The sequence below is a fragment of the Mobula birostris genome, chromosome 11, assembly GCF_030028105.1.
Source record: "Mobula birostris isolate sMobBir1 chromosome 11, sMobBir1.hap1, whole genome shotgun sequence".
NCBI lineage: Eukaryota > Metazoa > Chordata > Chondrichthyes > Myliobatiformes > Myliobatidae > Mobula > Mobula birostris.
The window spans coordinates 10,790,371-10,811,325 of record NC_092380.1 but is presented as its reverse complement, the minus strand read 5'-3'; the positions used below and the strand labels follow the sequence as shown (position 1 = coordinate 10,811,325).

Here is a 20,955-nt window from a genome sequence, read left to right as displayed (position 1 = left end):
TTACACAGAGGCGTGTGGAGCGTACTGCCAGTGGTGATGGTACAGGCAGATGCATTAGGGACATTTTCGAGGCTGTTAGAGGGGCAGCTGGATGATAGAAAAATGGGGAAGGGAAGGGTCCTGCCGAAGGGTTTTGCCCTGAAACGTTGACTGTACTTTGTCCGTAGATGCTGCCTGGCCTGCTGAGTTCCTCCAGCACTTTGTGTGTGTCGCTTTGGATTTCCGGCATCTGCGGATTTTGTTGGTGAGGGAAGGGTTAGATTGATCTCAGAGTAGGTTAAAGATCGGCACAACATCCTGGGCCAAAGGGCCTGTACTGCGCTTACTGTACTGTGTGCCACGTTGCTATAGCATTTGTACATTTGATTTCAGGAGTGAGTTCCCTCTTTAGAGTTCAAGCCTTTCTTAAATAATACATGACAGGATGCCAAATAAAGATTTTAAATCACTTCCTCTTTCAGCCCAGTGCTACAATCCTGAACACCTTTGGTGGTTGGCTCTGAGCTTCAATAACCCAACGCACATTCACCCTGTGGATGTCTTGTGATTCTGTCCATCCTGCCGTGAGGGATTCGTGTCCTGAGTCACCAGAGCTTTTCCCCCACTGATGAGGGGCACAAGTCAGGGGTAATAATGGAACGTGCTCCCTCTCCTTGTGTACAGCTGCCGCAGGAAACTCAGTCTGGCCCGGACAGACAGTCCGCTTGGCTTGCACCCATTCTCAGGTGTGAGGGCATCCCTCCTGAAGGATGATCTCAGCTCAGCCTCAGAGCCTGAAATGACAGGGTCCTCGGAGACTGTGGTTGTTCATGATGGCTCCCCCATGTTTTGATGGTCAAAACGAGCATAGGGGACATTGATGTCATTTGGAAGTGAAGCCTTGTTGCCACCTATGTCGCTTGGTTTCACCTTGTAAGGGGTGATAGCATTCAAGCCCTGCCACCACTGTCGAGCATCCTTCATTCATTCAAGTTTAGTTTGGAATTGCCCATGAGATAGCTCTGGTTTCTTCCCACATCCCAAGTACATGCGGGTTGCTAGATTAATTGGTTAGGGTAAAACACCTCTAGTGTGGGTAGATGGTGGGAGATGTATGGGAAAATAGGCTGTAAAAAAATAGGTGGGGGGTGGAATTTGGTTTTTCATTGATTAAACTGTAATTCTTTGTTCTACTGTGAATGCCTGCTAGAAAATGTATCTCAGAGTAGCATATGGTAACATATAGGTACTTTGAGAACACTGGACAGCAAAGATTTTTCTTCCTGAATATTTTTGGGTGTATATTATGGAATTTGGGCTGCTGATCATGAAAATCACCATGAAATTTTCTTACCATGCACAATTTTTCTGAAATCATCTACATTTGTTATTTCAATTCATAAATCAGGTCAGAATAATTGATGCCAAGATTAAGGAAGACGATTTTGTTGGTCCACAAGTCTAACAGGTCATCAATGACAGGCAATTCAAAGAACTTCTAATGGGACTGGAGAAAATCGCATGGAAGGCATTCAAAGATGTTGTTGAAAAGTTTCTTGGCACCAGTCTACATGCAGCTGGTTGGCAACACGCTTCAAGCATACAAAACCATGAAGTGCAACATGCCACTAAAGATTCACTTTCTGTATTTCCATTTAGACGACTTCCCTGCAAATCTGGCACTGTCAGTGACGAGCATGGTGAAAGGTTTCACCAGGACATTCTGATCATGGAGAAACGACATCAGGGCAACTGGAATCCATCAATACTGGCTGATTATTGTTGGACACTTAAGCGAGAAGCCTCGGGCACTGAGCACAAATGAAAATCATCAACAAAATATTTTTAGCTTAGTTGAACTACTGCAAAACATCAACACCATTATGCAATTAAACATATCATATTCAATAAAGAGCTAATTTCTTGTTTCTCCAAATCCCTATGTGATACAAGTAATCTGAAATTATATTTGTGTTTGGCTTCAAGCAGTCTATCATAAACATAAAACATTTCTGAGGAAGCAACACTTTTGGAAAAAATTTGGTGTCCAATATTATCAGCAAAAGCTTCCTCCCCTACAGCAGGAGGTACGGTGGCCCAGCAAGAGCATCTGGTTCAATCCTGACCTCCAGTACTGTCTGTGTGGAGTCTGCATGTTCTCCCTGTGACTGGGTGGGCTTACTCCAGGCGCTCCAGTTTTCTGCTACGTCCCAAAGGCGTGCAGGTCGGCAGCTTAGTTGGCTGCTGTGATTTGCCCCTAGTGTGTAGCTGAATAACATAATCTGGGGGAGATGATGGGAATGTGGGGAGGATTTTAAATGGGACTATAGAATTATAGATTCATAGAAATCTACAGCACATTGCAGGCCCTTCGACTCGAGGTGTTGCCTGGATTAGAAAGCATGTCTTATGAGAATAGGTTGAGTGAACTTGGACTTTTCTCCTTGGAGTGACAGAGGATGAGAGGTGACCTGATAGAGGTGTATAAGAAGAGGAGAGGCATTGATAGTGTGGATAGCCAGAGGCTTTTTCCCCAGGACTGAAATGGCTAACACGAGGGGACACAGTTTTAAGGTGCTTGGAAGTAGGTACAGAGGGGATGTCAGAGGTAAGTTTTTCACACAGAGGGTGGTGGGTCATTGAATGCACTGCCAGCGATGGTGGTAGAGGCGAATACAAAAGAGTCTTTCCAGAGACTCTTAGATAGGTACATGGAATTTAGAAAAATAGAGGCTATGCAGTAGGGAAATTCTAGGCAGTTTCTAGAGTAGGATACATGGTCAGCACAACATTGTGGGCCGAAGGGCCTGTAATGTGCTGTAGATTTCTATGTTCTATGTTCTATGTTAACTCTATGTCGGTGACAGTTCAAGATGGCAGCTCAGCCCCATCAACCCAAGGAAAGTTAGGCAAGGATATAAAATGCCAATCTAGCAAGAGACTCCCATGTCTGTTTGGATGAGGGTAAAAATATATCATGTTATAAACTCTGAGATAGACGTTATGGGTTCTTTTATAAGAGCTGGAACAGAATTAACAGGAAAGCTGTTATGGGACTGGGCACTGGTCTCGGCTAGCTCGTTGCTGTTTGGGACGTCTTACTGTAAGAAAATGGCTGATATGCACTCAGTGGCTGCTTCATCGGGTTCACCTGTACACCATCTCATTAATGTAAATATCTTAATCAGCCAATCACGTGGCAGCAACTCAATGCATAAAAGTATGCAGACATGGTCAAGAGGTTCAGTTGTTGTTCAGCCCAAACATCAGAATGGGAAAGAAATGTGATCTAAGGGACTTTGACCGTGGAATGATTGTCGATGCCAGACTGGATGATCTGAGTATCTCAGAAACTGCTGAACCCCTGGGATTTTTAAGCACAACAGTCCCTACAGTTTACAGAGACCGGTGAAAAAAAATGAAAAAAAACATCCAGTGAATGGCAGTTCTGTGGATGAAAACATTTTTTTTTAATGAGAGAGGTCAGAGGAGAATGACAAGAGTGGTTCAAGATATCAGGAAAGCGACAGTAACTCAAATAACCATGGGTTACAACAGTGGTGAACAGAAGATCTCTGAATGCACAACACATCCAACCGTGACGTGGATGGGCCACAGCAGCAGAAGATCACACCAAGTTCCACTCCTGCACCTAATAAGGTGGTCACTGGGTGTAGATCGTATTTTATTTTGATAACAATATACCATTAGCTGGGAATTGCTTTAGAGTTGTTGAATCCCAACAGTAGTTTTCCGGCCAGTGCCCTGAATACAGGATTAGAGAATGTCAGTGGCCATTGTAAATCAACGAAATTCCACAGGCACATTTAATCCAAAGGTTCAAAGATTCAAAGTACACTTTTATTACTAAAGTGTGTATGGAGTATACCACCCTGAAATCCATCCTCCCCACGGATAGTCACAAGACAAAGAAGAACAGTGGAACCAACCCACCCAAAGAGAAACATCACACATCAAATTAACAAAGGACAACATAAAAAGAGCAAAAACACAGAATATAAAACACAAAATCAAAAGGCATATTTCAGTTCAGTTCAGCTCAGTGTCTACGGTGAGATCTGAATTTTATGCAAATTCAAAGCTGAAGGGAAATGTTTCTGTGTGCTACAAATTCAGCAAATTGCTATCTTGTTAACATACCTTGATTTAAATATTACACTCTGACACCATCGTAAATTCTACCAGTGTATTCCTCAATGGTGCTTTCAGTTCATTGTCTGCCTTTGCTGCAGCTCAGGTACTAAAGCCCATCTCCTGTTAACTTCATGCTTGTCGCTCCCAAAGCCTTTGCACTCCACTTTGCAGCCCCCAAAGCCTCCACTTTGTTCAAACTGATCCACCTTGGCAAAGGTTGGAGACAACCACATTCCTTTGGGGTAAGAGTCAAATATACAGATGGAGCTATATTGGGGCTGGCATGTGTGGCGACACTTGTGATCTACCCCATCACATTCGGATGTGTTGGTTGTTGACGCAAGTGACGCCGTTTACCGTATGATTTGCTCCATGGTTGATAAATAATCTTGTATCTTGTAACAATAGATTACTTTTCACCCTCGTAATCACGTCTTCCAGCCTCATTTTTCACGTAGGCTTTAAGACCATAGACAAAGGAACAGAATCAGGCCACTCAGCCTGTCAAGTCTAGCCGTGCTTCTAACTATGATGTCCATTTCTTTGACTCTTTGCCATTGAGGGTTCTGGATTCCTCCCCCTTCCAAAGCTCTCTAACTTGACCTTTCTCCCCTGTCAGAAACTGGCTACAAAACCACTCCTTGTGGGAACGTTGTCAACTGCAACACCAGAAAGTTGAAGAGATGCATCCTCGATAGACGCTGCCTGACCTGCTGAATTACTCCAGTATTGTGTGTGTGTTGAAATACCAGTACCTTGAGGTCCTGAGGTTCCCAAAGATTTGGGGATGTAATCTAAAATCCCTCCATGACATTAGGTGCATTACTTACGCTAAACTTCCTTACTAAGATACACAAGACTATTCAGCCCATTGAGTCCATACTGGCTCTCAAAAGAGTAATCCTGTCAATAATATTTCCCCCTCTTACTTCCCTGCAGATCTGTAACCTATTCTTCCTCACATTCCCATTAGCACCCAACACCGCCCCCCCCCGATTCTTTTACCAATGACTGTGTTGTTGTTTTCACACCAAACATCAGAATGGGGAAGAATTGGTCATGTCTGTATGCGTTTATGCTTTAAGTTGCTGTTATATGCTTGGTTGATTTGATATTTGCATTAATGAGCAGGTGTGCAGGTAGTACCTAATAAAATGGCCACTGACTCCATACCCAAATGAATGTGGTTGACTCTTAACTGCCTCCTGATATGACCTAGCAAGTTATTCTGAAGGTCAACCATTTTATTAAAGCCATAGAAAGACTAAACATAGATAGAAATATAGAAAATAGGTGCAGGAGTAGGCCATTCGGCCCTTCGAGCTTGCACCGCCATTCAGTATGATCATGGCTGATCATCCAACTCAGAACCCTGTACCAGCCTTCTCTCCATACCCCCCGATCCCTTTAGCCACAAGGGCGACATCTAACTCCCTCTTAAGTATAGCCAATGAACTGGCCTCAACTGTTTCCTGTGGCAGAGAATTCCACAGATTCACCACTCTCTGTGTGAAGAAGTTTTTCCTAATCTTGGTCCTAAAAGGCTTCCCCTTTATCCTCAAGCTGTGACCCCTCGTTCTGGACTTCCCCAACATCGGGAACAATCTTCCTGCATCTAGCCTGTCCAATCCCTTTAGGATTTTATATGTTTCAATAAGATCCCCCCTCAATCTTCTAAATTCCAACGAGTATAAGCCTAGTTCATCCAGTCTTTCATCATATGAAAGTCCTGCCATCCCAGGAATCAATCTGGTGAACCTTCTTTGTACTCCCTCTATGGCAAGGATGTCTTTCCTCAGATTAGGGGACCAAAACTGCACACAATACTCCAGGTGTGGTCTCACCAAGGCCTTGTACAACTGCAGTAGTACCTCCCTGCTCCTGTACCCGAATCCTCTTGCTATGAATGCCAGCATACCATTCGCCTTTTTCACCGCCTGCTGTACCTGCATGCCCACTTTCAATGACTGGTGTATAATGACACCCAGGTCTCGTTGCACCTCCCCTTTTCCTAATCGGCCACCATTCAGATAATAATCTGTTTTCCTGTCCTTGCCACCAAAGTGGATAACCTTACATTTATTCACATTAAATTGCATCTGCCATGAATGATTATGTAGGCCATTTTACATCGACATCAGCACAGACTCGGGCACTGGAAACTTTCTCCAACTGGCTTTATCTCTCAAAGTTCTCCCCACAAACATCTGGGGTTTGTTCTCCAAACACTCTCACAGACTCTTAACCCTGTCAGAGTCTCACCTTCAAGGTCTCAGAACTCTTTAATGTATTCTACTGATAGGACAGACCCACCAGAGAGCCATGTTGGCAAGCAATTGAAAGTAATGGCCTTGGACTCCTAATGTTGTCTCCAGACCCAATGGATCAAAAGTAGAAACAGACAAAGAAGTCTTCCACAGGTCACCATTTACCGTCCTCCCTGAGCTGAGGAGTCATTGTCCAACCTGTTCAGAGTTCAGAGTAATTTTGTTATCAAAGTTTGTTCATTATGTACTGAGTCGTATGATGTGGGCAATCATGGCTTTTCCGTGACCATGATTGTTCTTGGCAAATTTTTCGACAGAAGTGGTTTTGCCATTGCCTTCTTCTGGGCAGTGTCTTTACAAGATGGGTGACCCCAGCCATTATCAATACTCTACAGAGATTGTCTGCCTGGCGGCAGTCGTCGCATAACCAGGACTTGTAATATGCACCAGCTGCTCATACGACCATCCACCACCTAGTTCCATGGCTTCACATGACCATGATCGAGTTGGGGGGGTAGGGTGGGGCTAAGCAGGTGTACCCTCTTGCCCAAGGGTGACCTGCAGGCTAGTGGAGGGAAGGAGCGCCTTGCACCTCCTTTGGTAGAGACAGATTAGAGACATATTTCAAAACTGCCGCCCCATTATTAAGCTACATACCATATACTACCCTGTGATTTATTTTCTTGTGGACATTCACAGTAAATACAAAGAAACAATTAAATCATTGAAAAATTACACACAAAGTTGTTGGACACACTCTACACAGAGACTGATATCTATCACCAAAAGTAGTGTGGTTTCAATACCATGGATGTCTTAAACGATGTGGCTGCCATGGTGGGTTTTCAGCAGGAGTACGAGATTCAATGCAAAGACTAAACCCAGCTGACATCATTTTGATCAGTCTCATAAACACACCGAGATTCTGCAGATGCCTGAAATCTTGAGCAACACACACAGAATGCTGGAGGAACCCTGCAGCTCAGGCAGCACCTACAAAGGGGAGTTAACAGTAGGTGTCTCAGGCTGAGACAGTTCATCGTGACTGAAAAGAAAGGGAGCCGAAGCCAGAAAAATAAGGTGAGGGGAGGAGAAGGAGTACAAGCTGGCAGGTGATAGGTGACACCAGGTGGGTGGGTGGGGGGCGGACCTGAAATAAGAAGGTAGGAGGGGATAGCTGGAGGAAGTAAAGCGCTGAATGAGAAGGAATCTAAGAGGAGAGGCCAGTTGATAACAGAAGAAAGGGAAGGAGGAGGGGCACCAGAGATAGGTAACAGGCAGGTGAGGCGAAGAGAAGGGGTGAGAAGGTAAACAGAATGGGGAGTGAAGAAGGAGAGAAGGAGGGAGGGAGGAGAAGTGACCAGAAACTAGAGAAATTAACATTCATGTAATCAGGTTGGAGGCTACCCAGACAGAATATAAGGAGCTGCTCCTCTAACTTAAATTTGGCCTTATAATGGCAGTAGAGGAGGCAATGGATGGACATTCACCAGTCTACCAGCTACAAAGACATTTGTATTAGCTGAAGTCACCCTATACAGTCTTAAAGGTGTAACTCCCCTATTCAAACTGAGGACAGTCTCCACGTTATGTAGTACCACTATCACATTGAGTTGAATGAATTCAGCAGCTCAAAACTGGGCGTCCATGAGGTACTGTGTAGTTTCTGCAGCACCACAATACATGTAGCCTGATACCTCTATTAGTAACACTAAAGATTAGCTTTATTTGTCACATATACTTTGAAAAATCAAAACTTACCGTGAAATGCATCGTTTGTGTTAACAACCGATATAGTCCGATAACGTGCTGGGGGCAGCCCGCAGGCATCGGCATGCTTCCAATGCCAACGTGGCATGCCCACAACTTCCTAACCCTAACCCGTATGTCTTCGCAGTGTGGAAACCAGAGAGCCCATAAGAAACCATGTAGTCACTGGGAGATCAGGCAAACTCTTTACAGACAGTGGCGGCAATTTACCTCCAGCACAACTGCTGGCACTGCAAAGTGTTGAGCTAATTGTTCCACCTCCGTATATCTCTGATACTATCAATATAATCAGGCCAAGATTCCAACCCTAGTTTAATAAAGAAAGTTGAAGAACTTGCAGTGAGTAAAGCCAGGCCCTACCTAATAATGGAGCCCCTACCCAATGAGGGTACAACACACGGGGTATTGACAAAGTAACCAAGAAAAGTAAACATGCAATAGACAAAGCTAAGAGATCCTATAGTCAACAGATCAAGAAAAAAAAGATCAATGGCTGTCCACTCAACCTGTGCCTTTATCATCTTCTACATTTCTATTGAGTCATCTGTCATCCTCCTTCACTCCAACAGGAAAAGCCAAAGATCTCTCAACCTATCCTCGTAAGACATGCTACCCAATCGGGGCAGCGATCTAGTGAATCTCCTCTACACCCTCTCTAAAGCTTCTACATCCTTCCCATAATGAGGTGACCACAACAGAACACGATATTCTAATCAGGGTTTTATTGAACTGCAGTGTAACCTCTCTGCTTCACTTCATAAAACCCTAGATCCAATCATGAATTCCAGAAGTGTTATCAGGACCGTGGTATTAAGGAGTCCAGAGGATCTGAAGTCCACAATAATCAGGAGCACTAATTCTACAATGGGTGAAATCATACCAAGAATTGAAGATGAGGCAACACTTCCAGTTGAGGCAACACTTAACCTCTGAATCGGCTAGAGTTGTCCATTGTGCTCCTGATGCATCCCCCTCTACATTGGTGAGACCCATCGTAAATTGGAGGGCTGCTTTGTCGAGCAACTCTGCACCATCCACCACAAGTGGGACTTCCCATTGGCCAAACATTTTAATTCTGATTCCTATTCCTGTTCTGACATGTCAATCCATGACCTCCTCTTGTGCCAGGTTAAAGCCACCCTCAGGGGGGAGGAGCAACACCTTATATTCTGTCTGGGTACCCTCCAAAGTGATGGCATGAATATCGATTTCTCCTTCCAGTAAACAAATTTCCCCGCCCCTTCTCTATTCCCCAGTCTGAACTTTCATTGCATCTCACCTGCCTATTACTTCCTCTTCATCCTTCCTTTTCTCCTATTGTCCACTCTCCTTTCCTATCAGATTCCTTCCTCTCCAGTCCTTGACCTTTCCCACCCACCTGGCTTCACCTATCACCTATCACCTTCCAGCTAGCCTCTTTCTCCTCCCCTCCCCCCACCTTTTTATTCAAGCATCTTCCGACTTCCTTCTCAGTCCCAGTGAGGGGTCTCAACCCGAAACATTGACTGCTTACTTCTTTCCATAGATGCTGCCTAACCTGCTGAGTTCCTCCAACGTTTTTGTGTGCTGCTAGCTAGAAGGTGATAGGTGAAGCCAAATGGGAGGGAAAGGTAAAAGGCTGGAGAAGAAAGAATCTGATTGGGGAGGAGAATGGACCATAGGAGAAGGGGAAGAAGGGGACCCGGTGATAGGTAGGTGAGGAGAGGTAAAAGGTCAGAATGGGGAACAGAAGAAGAGGGGAGGGATAAAAGATTTACCTGAAGGAGAAATTAATATTTATGCCATCAGGTAGGAGCTTTCCCAGATGGAATATAAGGTGTTGCCTCTCCACCCTGAAGGTAGTCTCAGCTTGGCACAAGAGCAGGTCATGGGCCAACATCTCAGAACGGGAATGGGAATTGGAATTAAAATGTTTGGCCATCGGGAAGTTCTGCATTTGATGGATGGAGCAGAGTTGCTTGATGAAGCGGTCCCCCAATTTACGACAGGTCTCACCAATGTAGAGGAGGCTGCATCGGGGGCACCAGACACATTAGGTGACCCCAGCAGGTTCACAGGTGAAGTGCTCCCTCACCTGGAAGGGCTATTTGAGGGTCCTGAATGCAGGTGAGGGAGGAGATGAACGGGCAGGTGTGGTACTTGGACCACTTACAGGGGTAAGTGCTGGGAGGGAGGTTAGCGGGGTGGGTCGAAAGGACAAGGGAATTGCGGAGGGAGCAACCCCTGTGAAAAGCAGAGGGTGGGGTGGGGGGGGGGAGGTAAAATACGTTTAGTGGTAGTATCCTTTTGGAGATTCCAAATGTTGCAGAAGATGATGTGTTGGATGTGGATGCTCATGGGGTAAGGACAAGAGGAACTCAATCCCTGTTACGGTGGCAGGAAGATGGATGAGCACAGATGTTTGGGAAATGGAGAAGAAGATGAGAAGAGGGTCAGAACAGCATCAATAGTGGAGGAAGGGAAACCCCATTCTTTGAAGAAGGAAGACATCTCTGCTATCCTGGAAAGGAAGGCAGCATTCTGGGGACAGATGCAGTGGAGGCAAAGGAAATGAGAAATAGGAATAGCATTTTTGTAGTAAGCATGCTGGGAAGAGGTATCGTCAAGATAACCTTGGGAATCGGTGGGTTTATAAAAGATGTCGGTTGTCAGTTTGTCTCCAGAGATGGAGTCAGATTGAGAAAGAGAAGCTGCCAGTGGTTTTGTTCTTTAGAACATATTTCCTTCTTGAAAAAGGAATCTCCCTTTTATTCTGAATGCAGTGATCAAAGGAAGGCATTCAGGCCTGGGTACTGATTAGCTTACTGAGGTTCTGCTCCCTGTGATTGTCAGGGGATCGTTCCAATATGTATGGGATTGTTCTGTCCAGCCATCTGTCCTCTAGCATTCGCCCATTGTCCTTTTACCTATATATCAAGAGCAATACTCACAAAATGCTGGAGGAACTCAACAGGTCCCCGATGAAGGGTCTCAACCCAAAACACCGACTGCTAATTCCCCTCCGTAAATGCTGTCTGAACTGCTGAGTTCCTCCAGCATTTTGTGTGTGTTGCTCAGGATTTCCAGCATCTGCAGGATCTCTTCGAAATTCACAGTAAATTAATTACCAAAGTACGTATGTCACCATGCAGAAAACAAAGAAATATAACAGAGTCAAAGGGAAAAATGCACACAGACTGACAAACCACCAATGTACAAAAGTCAAACTGTGTAAATAAAAATAGATAAATAGATGCATTGATTAATTGGTCGGTAGATAGCTAGATATATAAATAAATAATAAACACATAAACACAAAGGTAGATAGATAAATATATTTAAATAATTACACTATAACCAAACAGGTAAATAATTTTAAATAAATGAATAGACGAATAAATAAATCAATGCAAATAAATAAATCGATGCATTGGTTAATTTAAAAAAAACGAGTGGTTTATGATTACCTACATATCAAGCAGGTCATCATTTGAACCTGGGAGTGAGTGTGTAAACGAGTCTAATTCTTTACAGAGCTTACACAGAAAGATGGGCCGAATGCTAGAGACTGTAACACTGGATGATTCCCGTTCCCTAATCCAGGGTAATTGAACGGCTGCCTTCAGGACTACTAACCGATCAATTTCCCAACATTCACCCCCACGATCTCTATCCGCAGCTTGTTAATTAAATTGGACTGCGACGGGAGGGCGGCGGCGGTGGTCTGGGTTCGATTATATTTGTAATCTGCTGTCAAACGTCAGGGGTTGAGAATGGGGCAGGTGACCGGGAGACAAACTGAAGAAGAGTGAGCGATAGATTTCAAGGGACGCTGTCGCTTCCGCCCTGTTACTGTGCGAGTGCCAGCGATCGTCATTTATTGAGCTTAATAACATCCACTAACGCTGTAAGAACTGGAGCGCACCGCATATCAGCCCCGGCTCCAGCAGTTTCAACAGGTCCCTGATGAACTGCACGCAGCCTGGAAGAAAGGGACGGCTCGCGAATCATCTAGAATACAGCATAGAACTGTGGACTTCCTATTCTGGTTGTTTTGCAATGCACCGGCATCTGTTGAGATTGCAACGTGTACAACCGTGCATTGTAAGCCTTTCCGAATATAAACTGTTGCTGCACTCACACGCGTGTTTGTGTGTGTCTGTCTGTCCGTCTGTGCGCGTATCGGCGTGTGCTCCTGTCTGTGCTTACTGCGTACGCATGTGTATGTGAGAGTATTTATGTGTTAATGTGTGAGAACGTGAGAGTGTGCGTTTACGTGTGAGACATTGGACGTGGTGTGAGTGTTTATGTGTGTATAAAGAAGAGAGTGCATGTTTGAGCATGCGTGTGTCCGTGTGTGTGTGTCCGTGTGTGTGTGTGTGTGTGTGTGTGTGTGTCCGTGTCCGTGTGTATGTGGCTACTCGGTTAACACCACTCACCTCCAGATTTTCAATGCTGTCCTTCAGGGAGTGGATGGTCTGCTCCAGATCTAACACTGTCCAGTCAGATTCCTCGGTCCCATCTTCCAAACTGTTTCTCCCAAGGTCCCATGCGTATTCCTCGGGATTATTTTGAAAGAAACTCAGTTCCTGGCCATTCTCACATTGGCTGAGTTTGCTGGTCAGTTCCCTGATGGTCTGCTGGTCGCTGGCGATCTGTTTCTCCTGCTGGATGACCATCTGGCGGAGGTGGTCAGCCGTACTCCTCAGCAGCAGCAGATCCTCCCGGATCGAAGGGGAAGGGCAATCCTGAGCCAAAGGCAGACAGAGGAAGCGACTGGCAGTGCCAATAAATGAATCCGAACCATATCCAAGCCTAGAGCTCACAGAAGCTTTGCCAGCACCAGGATCAATGGCAGTGCCTTGGCTTGGGGTAGGTGCGGGAATGCCGGCTCTCCCCGTATCAGCACCGCGGGCAGCTCCAGCGCCGCTCTGGGTTGCAAGCAATGCTCCGGCTTCATTTTCAGCACCAGGGACAGATCCCGGAGAACCAGGGGCGATGCTTGCAATGATGCAGATCACTGCACCTAGAAATGCAAGCATCCCTGCCCCTAGCAGTATGGTTAGATACTTCAGGGTGACGGAGTTTGTGCAACAAGAACCCGAGAAAGAATCAAGTTAAAATTAAAAACAGAAATCCGCAGCTTCGGAGACCGAGGTGGGATCCTGCCGGATAGCAAGTGCAGTGGCAATCCCGTACAATCATCTGTCAATCACAGCCCCTCGAAGACGTCATTGATTCCCGGAGGAGCGACCCACATTCTTAAAAGGGAATTCTTTTCGGTTAACAATAATCCTTAAAGGGGCAACGCATCTCGGGTCCAATTGTCTGGGAAAAAAATGCGTGAGTGTATAGCATTTCGGCAACATGTTTCAAAATGAAATTTGCATTGGAAACAGGCTCCAGGAGGAATTGGAGGGAAACGGCCTGCGGCTGAAAGGGTGGTTAGGAAGACGAGGGGCGGTGGGAAGCTCGTTAGGAGCATAAACACCCTGCTCGCAGTTGTCGTGCATAATAAATCTGACACTGTGCTGAAAACTCTATAATTCTATGAATGATGACCTCTCTGTTTCTGCTGTTTACTGAAAAAAAACCAAAAGGTCCGCGACTTCTGTCTGCTGGGAAATCACGAACAGGACCGTGTACTATTTACCTCCAAATAATTATTTGAATTTCCACAATACACCACCTCAGGGATATTTTGTAACAACATACAGTGTGTTATTTTATTTCTAAAACGGAACATGAACTCCCCAAACATTATTCCATTCATTACAGATTTAATATTTATGATGGAAGTGTTTTGCTGTGGGATTTAATTTTCTTTCAGAAAAGGCTCATGTAGCATAGAGAAACAAAGAATGCTGGAGAACATTAGCAAGGCAGGCAGGAACAAGAAGAGTGAATCTAGATTAGTGTTTCATGTCAGTCAGCACAGATCAAAGGTCATTGACCGGAAACTTCTGGTCTCATTCTCTCTCCACAGGAGCCGCCTGGCTTGATGAGTGTCACGGCCGTTTTCTGCTCCATTTCCAAGGTCCAATACTTGTAGCATGGAGATTTTGATCGGGAAATAGACAAGAAGTTATGGTAAAACTCAGCTCAGTTCCCCATCTGAGGTGAATAGAGCGAGGGATAGCACTCAAAATGAGTGGAATGAGGAGACATCTATATCCCAAGCAAAGCCAGCTACCACTGGGAGGAATTAAATAAAAAAAACCCGAATACCCATGGTGGAAGACAGTGTAGTGAAGTGGTTTCTAGGGATTCTTTTAAGGCAGAAAATACAGGGGGTTTCAAGAGGCTGTTCAGCTCCTTTCCCTCATTGGTGGACAAATCTTCCAGTCGGAATGTGGAGATCCATCCTGCATTCAGGTGGGGCGCTATAGTTTGCCTGTTACTTCCTGAGACAAGCATGGGAGAGTACTGCTCTACTTAATGTGTGTCCTTATAAGCACTAGCGTGTACATGAGTGTGTGTGCTGATGAATCAGTGCAATGAATGGATTAGCATGCCCACCAGCTGCAATACCTGTGGATGAGCTTGCCGCCTAAGCGTGAGTGTGAGCAATGCGTATGATTATGGACACAAGAGATCCTGCAGATGCTGGAAATCCGGAGCAATGGGCACAAAACGCTGGTGGAACTCCGCAGCCGGACTGCATCTATGGAAAGGAATAAACAGTCAATGTTTCAGGCCAAGACCTTTCGTCAGGACTGGAAAGAAAGGGGGAGGTGCCCAAATATGCAAGCGTAGGAGGACAAGCTAGAGGGCGAAAGGCAAAGCAAGATGGGTTGGGGGAGGGGGTGAAGTATGAAGCTGGGAGGTGACAGGTGGAAAATTCAAAGGGCTGGAGAAGAAGGAATCTGATAGGAGAGGAGAGAGTGAGAGTCAAGTGTATGGATCAAGGATCAACTCTATTTGCCATATATATTTGCATGTATTAGGAATTTGTTGTGTGCTGGTGTGACATGCAACAGAAAACAACAACCTTCAACAATTATACAGAATAAAGAATTACTAAAATAAAGCTGAAAGCACAGATATGGAATAAAATATCCATAAATACATAAATACCAGCATTTATTTACAATGGAAACAGCATCATAAAAAGTGGTTTAAAGTATTTACAGTGCAGTGATTGAGGTAATAGACAGGGGGGTGGGGGTAACTAGAATGGTTGATTAGTTTAACTGCATAGGGGGTAGAAACTTTTAAGATGGCATGAAGTGTTTGTTTTAATAGACCTATAATGCTTTCCAGAAAGCTTTTGAAAATGTAGTTTGCTTTGTAGGTAATATTTACAAAATGATTTTTTTCCTGCCCACTTCTTTGTCCTGGACACGTACAAGTCCTGCAGTGATGGGAGACTGCAGACAATTACCTTTTCTACTGGTGCAGGAGGTACCTAATAAGGTGGTCACTCAGAGTATGTTCGTGGTCCTCTGTTCCTGTAGCCCATCCAATTCAAGGTTTGATGTGTTGTGCATTCAGAGGTGCTCTTCTGCACACCACTATTGTTATTAGAGTTACCGTCGCCTTCCTGTCAGCTTGAAACAGCCTGGTCATTCTCCTCTGACCTCTCTCATTAACAAAGTGTTCTTCCCCACAGAACTCTTGCTCGCTGGATGTTGCGCACCATTCTCTGTAAACTCAAGGGACTGCCGTATGTGAAAATCCCAGGAGATCAGCGTCTGGGATACTCAAATCACCCCAGCTGGCACCAGCAATCATTCCAGGGTCAAAGTCACTTAGATCGCATTTCTTCCCCATTCTGATATTTGGTCTGAACAAACAATTGAACCTCTTGACTCTGTCTGCATGTTTTTATGAATTGAGTTGCTGCTACGATTGGCTGATTAGATATTGGTATTAATAAACAAATGTATAGATGTATCTAATAAAGTGGCCACTAAGTGTATATGTGTATACTTCAGTACCTATAAGTGTATATGAGTGCTTCTGGGTCTTTCAAGAGAGGTCAACAGTGGTCGAATAGGCTGCCAATACTTGCTAACCACACCTCTAAGTGAAAGGTGGCTACTTGGGGTCAACAACTCTGGAATTGCGCAACAATTCATTCTAGGAAACACAAAAGGGCCAAGGTGTGTGAAGGGAAATTAGCATTTGGCGCTCCTCCCAATCACTAGAGAGGCTTCCCCTTAGCTTTTGATGCTGGCGAATTTTATAATTACCATCATGTACCCATTGAAAGTCAGTGACAAACCGCAGCGCCAGGAGAGACAGCTCAGGTTCTTCTAACAATATAGTATTTGACAGCCTTGCAATCTTGTTCAATAAAGCCAGGCGGCCACACAAATCCATTAAATCGAATTGTATTCCTATCACATGTTTAACTGCACAAGCAGTGAAAGACTGTGTCTCCTACAGTACAGTCAGGATGGATCATCTGGGGAAATATGCAAACAGGTTACTGGTGATGTGCCTGTCAGAAAGTACTAGCAGAGTAAATGTGGTTGTCGTAGCCCATCAGCTTCCCAAGGGGTCTTACATGGACTTCTGTAGATGCCCTGGACGGCGTTCCCCTCTACCCACATCATTAAAGCAGACAATGTGACACTGTCACTTTGCTGTTCGTGACAGAAGTGTGCAAATTTGCCCTGACGTTTCCCACACAGGTTGAACTTCCAAACTTGTGCCCATGGAAGGGGCTATAGATAAGCAGGTGTTCTTTCTTCTGTAGTCTGTGGAAGCTGACTGTACACACACTAACCGTTGCATTTACCTGAACATCAACAGTCAGTGGTACAGAGGAAACTAACTGGGTGGACCATATTGACATTATTTGTCAACATGACCACTTACTTAAAGCTCTGATAATTAATTGGCTTGGTGATGTTGAGGCTGGCAGATTTTCCAGACTGTTAGATGTTACTCTTATTAATATACCAACATACTTTAATTTCATTTAGCTTTACATGTTCCACACTGTTTGGTCATTCATTACGTGCTGTGTTGTATGATGTGGGCGATCATAGGCTTTCCACGACCATGATTGTTCTTAGCAAAATTTTTCTACAGAAGTGGTTTGCCATTGCCTTCTTCTGGGCAGTGTCTTTACAAGGCGGGTGACCCCAGCCATTACCAATACTCTTCAGAGATTCTCTGCCTGGCATCAGTGGTTGCATAACCAGGACTTGTGATATAGAAACATAGAAACATAGAAAACATACAGTACAATACAGGCTGTGCCGAACATGTCCCTACCTTAGCCATAAATGAGCTCTTAGCCTAACCTAATTCCCAGTTTTGGTCCATTATTTTGTTGGTTTTTAACATGTCAGTGCATACCCAGCTACTTTTCAACCACTACAAGCTAGTTAAAACTGTAACACTACATCCTGCCTTCAATTATGCACCAGCTGCTCATACGACCATCCACCACCTGCTCCCACAGCTTCACGTGACCCTGGTCATTGGGTGGGGAGGTGTGCTAAGCAGGTGCTACACCTTGCCCAAGGGTGACCTTCAGGCTAGTGGAGGGAGGGAGAACCTTACACCTCCTTTGGTAGAGACGTATCTCCACCTCGCCACCCATACATGTCCCACCATAGTTCAATAAATCTTCTTATGAGCTTAAAGGCAGGCAGAAAGAAAAATACCAGCTGCCAGTGCCAGGGTGCAGTATATTTACCCGCTTTCCCAACCCCAGATGCTCTGAGCCCAACCCCACCTGCAGACACATGCCCCAGCACACAGTGCAGACTCCAAACCCAGCCCTAGCTGGACTTCAGACCCCTATCTATGGTTGAACAGCCTAGTTCACTCTGGACAACCCCCCCCCCACCCCCCAGTTCCCATTCCACACTAATGAGTGAGATATCTGTACAGTGAGTTGCCTGAATCTTGGAATTTTACCGCTGGGATATACACACACTGGCCGTACTATTAGATATCCCCTGTACTTAATAAAGTGGCCACTGAGTGTATGCTCATGACCTTCTGCTGTTGTAGCCCATCCACTTCAAGGTTCGAAATGTACATTCAGAGATGGTCTTCTGCACATCACTGTTGTAACCGGTGGTTATCTGAGTAACTGTCACCTTCCTGTCAGCTTGAACCAGTCTGGCCATTCTCCTCTAACCTCTCTCATCAGCAAGGCAATTTCACCCACAGATCTGCCACTCACTGGATTTTTTTTTTGTTTTTCACACCATTCTCGATAAACTCCAAAGACTCTAGTGCATGAAAATTCCAGGATACCAGCAGTGTCTGAGATACTCAAACTGCTCCATCTGGCACCAACAGTCATTCCACGGTCAAAGTTACTTAGATCACATTTCTTCCCCATCCTGATGTTTGGTCTGAGCAACAACTGAACCTCTTGACCATGTTTGCATGCTTTTATGCATTCAGTAGCTGCCACATGATTGGCTGATTAGATATTTGCATTAACGAGCAGGTGTACAGGTGTACTGAGCAGTGTTCCCTCTAAGGTGTGTGTGAGCCCAGACATCTTTTGCTACTGGCACACAAAGGAATTAAAACTGCGCACAAAAGATTGTCACCCTCTACCTCATTGGCATGTTAAGTATATTTCACGATCACATTTCCTTTTACAGTTTCCGGTGCAGACGGTGTTGACAAGGTGGAGTTTGCAAACGCTTTGTCGGCAGGTTTTAGAACCGGCAGATTTTATACTGCTTTTATTGAAGAAATTATTCAGTGCGTACATGTTGTTGTCACCGGCCAAAAAGTTGTAGAGTGCAAGATTTTTGCGAACACTGGCCATTACAATTTAGGGGGAAAAGTGGTACTTCATAAAGTGGGCACGGAGTGTATAGTAGAGAGGCTGCCGTTGCAAGGGCTGGGAGAGGAGCGACTCGACCCAATGACTAATGCAAGGAACAAAATCAGCCCTCCCCTCGACTAAACCTTGTGCTGAATGTTTCTTGCTTTCTCCATATGGGCTGCATAATAATGTGTGTGTGTGTGAGAGAACAGCTCTGATTCATTAGCTGTGACTGTACTCATTACTTGGCAGGGCATGTTGCGATGCCCTTTAATAATTGCCTTGAGAAGGCAGTCATGAGCCAGCGATGATGAAGACAGAGTGATACACTGTGTGATTCATGGAGGGGTGTTTTCCATCTGCTCTTCCTAATTGCCAGAGGGTTGCTGAACAAGAAGCAATCACTGAAAGTGCCCTTTTGTCCACGTCTTCCACCATCAACCCCATCAGTCCAGTCATCCTGTAATTTCCCAGGGGGGCAATTTCCTTCACAAATGCTCACAGCGGGCACAGCTAGGAGAGCTGCCTCACCACTCTGCTGCAATGGGTTTAGGGGCTGTCTGTGTGGAGTTTGCCAGTCATTCCCTTAGCCTAGTCACAGGAGAATTCACCAATTAACCTACTAACCAGTACGTCTTTGGACTGTGGGAGGAAACCAGAGCACCCGGAGGAACCCATGCAAAGAATGTACAGTACAAACTTTCTTACAGAAGACGCTGAAATTGAACTCTGAACCCCAGCACTCTGAGCGGTAATAGCATCACGCTAACCGTGGCGTAGGGAGAATAAAAGAAATTGGATTCGTATTGGAAAAGTGGAACTGGGCTGTCGATAGCTGGCAGGAATTCAACGGGCTGAAGGGCCTGTATCTTCACTGTATCTCCCTATTGTCCTTTCATCTGTCTCCAAGTTAAAATGGTAGCCATGACAACATAAGGTGAACAATTACCACAATGACCTTTTGATAGATAGAGCATTCATTGTGAAAACCCCCTGTTGAATTAATATGAGGGCTGACCCATTACCTTTTGTTGATTCAATACGTGTATTTCTGCTGTGAGGGTGACATTTTTCCTGCCTTTAAAGCCACCAGGTTACGTTACTGTAATTAAACAGCTCCCTATGCTCAGTAGCAGTTACTTCCGGAGTGTAAAAATGAAATAATTTATTTCTATCTCTCTTTATTAATAGCTCCTAATGTCAGGAAAGAAATTTGTAGAGCATTTGTCGCAACTTTAGGATGTCCCAAAGCAACTCACACCAGAAGAAGCTCTTTCTGAACCAACTACTCTGCTCAAATTAAATAAACCTCAGTGGGTCAGTAATGGAATTTAGCGGTGTCAAATGTAAAAGTCAGGGAAATTGTGGCCCATTCAGGTCTGGGTGCAGAGCAGGGATCTTGAGATGGTAGTGAGGTAGTCCATAAGAAATAGGAGCAGAAGTTGGCCATTCAGCCCATCAAGTCTACGCTATCATGGCTGATTTACTATCCCTCTCAACCCCATTCTCCTGCCTTCTCCCTATAAACCTTGACCCTTACTAATCAAGAATATGTGAACCTATATATCAACCTACACTTTCTTTCTTCTGCCTGTTACACTACTGGAGGTTAGGGCAGCAATGAAGGTCCTCCATCTCTGGCAGTGTTCAGGGCTTCCTTCATCATGCCTGTAGCTTCCTCTCGGTTTTCACTACTGTCAGTCATGCAAGTCCTGGGTGAAGACTCAGGAATACCGTCGCACTCAGATGTAGAAGGATTCTTCATTGCTGTTTCTGTAACAATTTTGTTTTACTAGTCAGGGTTGTTAGCCCTGAGCTGAACCCCTGAACCTGGAGGACCGGTGGACCACTCTTACCCTCTACCCCTTGACTCATTTGGCATGACCCAAGAGCCAAAGCATAAAGTCCCGACTCCAGCTAACATAGTTCTCTAGGTCATTGAGGCATGCAAGCCTCCAAACCCAATGACAAGGAAGTGGTCCTCTTCGAGAAACCTACACTTTAAATATACTAAATAATCTGGCCACCACAGCCATCTGTGGCAATGAATTC

At 44.9% G+C, this 20,955-nt stretch overlaps 1 protein-coding gene across 1 annotated transcript in view; it reads right to left on the bottom strand.

The window, feature by feature from the left end:
- LOC140205363 (neuronal pentraxin-2-like) overlaps positions 1 to 13,192 on the bottom strand; it is a 50,886-nt gene extending 37,694 nt beyond the window's left edge. The window contains exon 1 of the mRNA XM_072272958.1: positions 12,590 to 13,192. Coding sequence (XP_072129059.1) covers positions 12,590 to 13,192 — 603 coding nt within the window. The remainder of the gene's footprint in view (positions 1 to 12,589) is intronic.
- Positions 13,193 to 20,955: the final 7,763 nt, after the last annotated feature.